The sequence below is a fragment of the Neophocaena asiaeorientalis genome, unplaced genomic scaffold (genome assembly GCF_003031525.2).
Source record: "Neophocaena asiaeorientalis asiaeorientalis breed wild unplaced genomic scaffold, Neophocaena_asiaeorientalis_V1.1 scaffold185, whole genome shotgun sequence".
NCBI classification, from domain to species: domain Eukaryota; kingdom Metazoa; phylum Chordata; class Mammalia; order Artiodactyla; family Phocoenidae; genus Neophocaena; species Neophocaena asiaeorientalis.
In genome coordinates, this window is record NW_020171809.1 from 668,051 (window position 1) to 673,678 (window position 5,628).

Sequence of the window (5,628 nt, forward strand, 5' to 3'; positions counted from 1 at the left end):
CCCTCCACCTGCAGCCTTCTTCCCCTGTGCCCACCTCGTACCCCCGTGACTCAGGCCTCCCCGCCCCTGCTGCCCGAGCCCGGAGTGCTGCCGGCCGCCCCCCTCTTCCGCTGCGCCGCCCCCTCCCTGTCACCCCTCCTCTCTGAGCCTTCACGAGGACGGCACCTGTGGTGTCCCCGGGCTGGAGCTGGTGCACAGTGGGGCCTGGGGATTCTCGGGAGCACACGGATGCCGTCCTGCCCGCGAGTGTCTGGTGGGCAGGAGGTGGTGGTGACCTTTGGTACAGAGCACTCTGGAAAATCAGGAGCCGCGTCCAGCCCATTGCGGGGGCTGAGCGGGGGGCGGAGGAAGGCAAATCGGGGGCCCCGGGATTGTCCATACGGAGCCTGCGGCGGCTTGGGCTCAAGGAGCCAAGAAGTGGAAGAAGGTGCCACGGAATGGAGAGGTAGCCCGAGGGCTGCGTGGCGGGTGAGGGGCAGGCAGTGCCCCGAGGGCTCCCAGGCTTGGACTGCGTGCGGGGTGTCCGGAGCCCACTTGCTGGGATGGGAAGGTGGGTGTGGGAGCACGTTGAGGGGTCTCCCGGGGGTCACTGCGCCGGGGGTAGTGTCACAGGACCAAGTGGCTATGGAGGCCCTGGCACCGAAGGCCAGGGAGTGGGGGGAGGACGGGTCCAGGCCAAGTGGACTTCGGAGCAGAGAAAAGAGGAGACTGGGCCCAGGGAGGACCAGAGAGCTGGCGGAGATCGGAGGGAGAGGTCGGGCCCCTGTGCGGAAAGCTCCAGGGGCTCGGGTAGACATGGACCCAAAAAGCACCCTTTGGAAGGGACCAAAGTTGCTGGTGATCTCTGTGTCTGTGTGGGTCCCGGGAGGTTGCGGTGCTGACGGTCTGGGGAGGGGGGGGGCAGCCCTTCCAGAATCCTGGCTGGGGGAGGGGAGATGGGGCCAGCAGAGAGAGGAGGGGGTGTGGGTTGTGGCGGGCAAAGAGGTGCTTGTTTAGGAAGAGGGAGACTGGGTCTAGAGCCAGAGCAGGAACGCCTGAAGGCACAGGGACCCCCGAGGGCCCACCCAGGCTCAGCCCTCAAGTTTCTGGGTCTCGGCCAGCAAACACGTGCCATTCACAAGGACCCAGCAGTTGTGTCCCGGGAGCCGTGTGTCTAAGGGGGCTTTGCATCCATCTCCCACTCCGTTTTCACTGAATACAAGAGGAGGACTGGCTCAGAGGAAGAGGGGGAGCAACCGGGCACCCCCGTCCCAGGCTGGGTGAGGGCGGGACAGGTGTCGTGACCCTGTGGGAACGTTTTTGGGTCTGTCAGTTTAGAAAGTTAAAGGAAAGGGGGGGCAATGCTTGTACTTAAAATTGAGGTTTCACCCTTCTTTACAATTTTGGAAATTACAGTTTTCTGTTTGTACACATTTTCCCGTAGAAAAGCAGAAGTTTCCTTCAAATATGGCGTAACTACTTCACGGTACTTTAAAGAGGCTCCGGACCACTCGTTTGAAGCGTTGTGCTCCTCTTGCAGGGCTCACCGTTCACGGAATTCAAATGAACCATAACTGAACGGGGCGCCCGTCATGGACATCTCCCCTTGCCCCACTCAGTCAGTCTCACTGCTGCCTTGCTTTGGTTCTGAGCCCTGATCCTGAGTGGGGGGCGGCTGGCCGTGCACGCGTCACAGGCCTGCGCTCAGCGCGGGGCTTCAGCTGCAGGAGCGCACGAGGCTTGACCGCCGGCTTCTGTGGTTCCACCCCGGGCCTGGGGGAGGAGGCGGGGCTCCGCGCATGCCCTTGGGCCAGCCCCAGCCTTGGTTTCCCCCTCTGCGGACGGGTGTGATGCGATCTCACAGCGTTTTCGTCGGGAGCAAGAGAAGGACGGGAGAAGAACTGTGAGGACCGCCCTTCCCCCCGCCGCCCTGTATGGGGGCTGCTGTAAAGTGGGGGTCTGTAGAGGCCAGAAATGCCTCAGGCACCAGCACAGCAGGCGGAGGCAACGTTCCGCACCCTGCTTGTTGCACAAGAGGAGCCTGCCGCCAACCCCAGCGCATCCTTCGGAGTTCAGGTCCTCAGCCTTTTCATCCGCTGGTGACAATGGATCGATTTGTTCATCGGCTGGCAAGTGTCCAGTGTGGGTGAGCGCTGGGCAGCAGTGCACGGCCACCTGGCCCTGCCCTCTGGGAGCCTCATGAGCCCTCTGGCCGGTCACAGGACAGAACTAGTGCTGGGAAGTGCTCCAATATAAGGGGACCCGAGCGCCTTACTTTACACAGTGGGCCTCAGTAGCCCAGACGGGAGGCTGGGATCTGGTGCCGGTTAGGGACAGCTGGAAACTTCTGGACTCTGCCCTGTCCTGCTTGCCTCTTCGTCCACCCTTGTGCCAACCCCTGCTGCTTTGACCACGCTACTGTTACAGTCAGTATTACGATACTATTTCAAAAATTGCTTAGAAAATCTCAAACATCTATTCCTCCCTGTAAACTCTGCAATCAGCTTGTCCAGTTTCCCTCCAAACATACCACAAACAAATAGACAAAACCGAACCAAGAAAGCAAACAACTGACAACCAAGAAACAACCGACAAACCAGGAACATAAGCAAAGATCCACCCAGAAGCTGATCAAAACATTATAACTGCCCCAAAGGCAGCCCCCTCTCCAGTAAGACGAGACACAGCCGCAAGAAGAGGCGCAGCGTTTATTCTTCTAAACAAACAACCTTTGAATTAAAGAAGAAATAAAAGTGGAAACTCCTAGAGGATTGGTAAGAAAGGAAAAGAATTCATGTTAAAAACCTTTGGGGGGCTTCCCTGATGGTGCAGTGGTTAAGAATCCACCTGCCAATGCAGGGGACACGGGTTTGAGCCCTGGTCTGGGAAGATCCCACATGCCGCGGAGCAACTAAGCCCGTGCGCCACAACTACTGAGCCTGCGCTCTAGAGCCTGCGAGCCACAACTACTGAAGCCTACGCACCAAGAGCCCGTGCTCTGCAACAATGCAACAAGAGAAGCCACCACAGTGAGAAGCCCGTGCACCGCAACGAAGAGTAGTAGCCCCCGCTCCTCGCAACTAGAGAAAAGCCCGCGCAGCAACGAAGACCCAATGCAGCCAAAAGTAAATAAAGCAACAAGAACAACAACGTATGGGGGCACATACCAAACCACAATGAGGGAAAACACAATAACATTGAATGCTTTTACTATTGAAAGAGTAAAGCCCAGACATAAATACAGCACCATGCAACTGAAGAAATCAGAAATATTACAACAACCAAAGAGTGTGTCAATAGGGATAAAAGCTGAAACGAATAAACCACGTGAAAGGAGAAAAGAGATAAAAGTTGATTCTTTGAAAAGACCAATAAAACAGATGAACTGTTGGCAACTTAAAGAGAGACAAATAAAAATCGCCAACATCAGGGACAGAAACAGATCTAACTATAGATATAAATAAGATCTAACTACAGGTGTAAAAATGAAAAATGGCTGCCAAACATAAGAGCGAGTTCCTGGCAGCGCACTTGAACACGAGATGGGTGACTTCCAAATGTCCAAAACTGACCCCAGAAGAGATAGAAAAACTCAGAGACAGCGAGGGAAAAGCTGGGAGAGGAAATGAAAATGTATTACTTAAGCTGACAGGAGGAGCACGGCATTTGCAGGTGAGTTCAATGTAACCTTTCAAGAAGGCTTAACTCCGAGGCTATTTAGATGATCCCAGGTAGTAGAAAGAGATGGAAAGCTCACCAATTCCTTTTATGAAGATAAAATACTCTTAACACACAAAAAATCTGACAAGTATGGTGCCCTAAAGGAGCACAGACATTCTTGAACAAGTATCAGGAATGCGCTCCAGCCACAGTGCGCCCAGAAGGCCGAGCGGCTCCCCACTTCGCCTCTAGAACCTGGACTGAAGCTGGATTTGGGCCCTGGGGGTGAGCTCTCTGGAGAGGAGGGGAGGGTGTGCGAGGGACTGTGAGGTGCTGGTGGATGCCGTGAGCCCCTCTGAGCCATCGAGGCTGTGACCTGGCGCTGGTCCGAGGACAGCCTCGGGCGGTCTCTCCCAGTGGGCGGGCGCCAGGCCCCCCTCCGCGCCTCGCCTCCCGCTGGCTCAGGCCCCGCCAGCTGCCTGCAGGCCCCCCGGGGGCTGTGTTCGCGCGTGTCCTAACCTTGGGGCTCGGTTCTGCATTGTTGATCTATTGAATTCCCAGGGTAGCCCTGGAAACGGGGAGGGATTTGCTCTCAAACAAGAATCTTACTGTTTGCATAGCACAGCCTACCATTTAATTAGAAAAATATGTTTTTAATTAACTTTCTCTTGACAAACACATTGGCTTATGTGAAACGAGGGAAAATCCAGTCCATGAGAGTGAAAGATGTTATCAAATGCAAGCCTCGCTCTAGCTCACGCTGGCCGCCTGGCAGCCTGGCCTGGACGTGGTGCAGGCAGTGGGCGGCGGGCGGTGTGGCCACGTACCCTGAGCCCACAGCGGGCTGGAAACGCTGCAGCCTGGCTTGGCTGTGAGTGGAGAGTGCCCGGGGCCTCCGGTGACTGAGGTGTGTCTGAACCCCCTCCCGGGCGCCCACTGCAGTGACCAACAGGTTACAAAAATTGGGAAAGACTTCCCTCGGCTGGAGACCAGGGACTTTGAGGGTTCCCAAAAGATGGAGAGCACATGGAGGCAAGTGGCCTAAAAATAGGATAATTGCGAATTGCCAGAATTCTTAGAAAAATTGGACAAACGATGGATAGATTCTAGCACACACAGTTTACTCAACACTTGATCAACCAGAAGACGAACAGGGGTAGCGAATACGTGAACAACTTCCAGCAGAGCCGTCTGCGCCCCGTGTGGAGACCCCACGTGGGCACCTCAGAGGCCGGGGCTGGAGGGGGCAGTGGGGGTGTGGAGGGGAGGCCTCCAGGGACCAGGGTCACGGTGGGGGAGGCACCAGGAAGGCCCCCACTCCCCTGGCAGGCAAGTGCCAGGGGGAGGAGCCTGAGGACAACCCCGCAGCTCTGCCCTGAGGTCGGGGCCGTCACCCTCCCTGTTCCTGGAACAGAAAAGTTCTGGAGGGGCCTCAGTGCTGTCTCTGCCGTTGCTCCCCACGTCTCCCCTTGGGCTCTTCCTCTCTGCCTTTCCTTGGGGTGTGAAACATCTGGCCAGAGACGCGTGAAGCCCCTGATGGGTCCCTCTGCAGCCCCAACTGGGAATGAGACCGGACCCCCTTCTCAAAAGGAGGAAAAGGATCACTACGTGAGCCGCTCGCGGTCAACTGTGATTCAGGAGAGCAGTCGGTCCACGGAATCTGATTGGAGGGTCTTGAATCAAAAAGAGAACAGAGTTATTGCAGGAAAGGGGAATCGTGTCAGAAAACAGTAACTGATGTTCTCGAGAAGGTGAGCCCAGCAGGGAGCCGGAGGGCGAGCCATCTGCGGTGAAAACACCAGCGCCAGCCCACGGCCGTGGGGCGGCAGGGAGAGAAGGCAGAGCGGCTAAGACCACAGAGACCCTAAGTCCTCCCAGACTTGGTGGGAGACGCGATGAGAAGGTGAAGTTCGAGGTCAGCGAGGGGGGCAGGCCCAGGGTGCAGGGGGGGCGGCTGGGAGATGCAGGGAGTGGGGCGGGGGGGGCGGG

At 56.9% G+C, this 5,628-nt stretch overlaps 1 protein-coding gene across 1 annotated transcript in view; it reads right to left on the reverse strand.

Annotated features, from left to right (window-relative positions):
• Positions 1 to 5,628, reverse strand: part of CROCC2 (ciliary rootlet coiled-coil, rootletin family member 2) — a 65,803-nt gene that overhangs the window by 7,315 nt on the left and 52,860 nt on the right. The window contains 2 exon segments of the mRNA XM_024760494.1: positions 35 to 537; positions 4,399 to 4,575. Coding sequence (XP_024616262.1) covers positions 35 to 537; positions 4,399 to 4,575 — 680 coding nt within the window.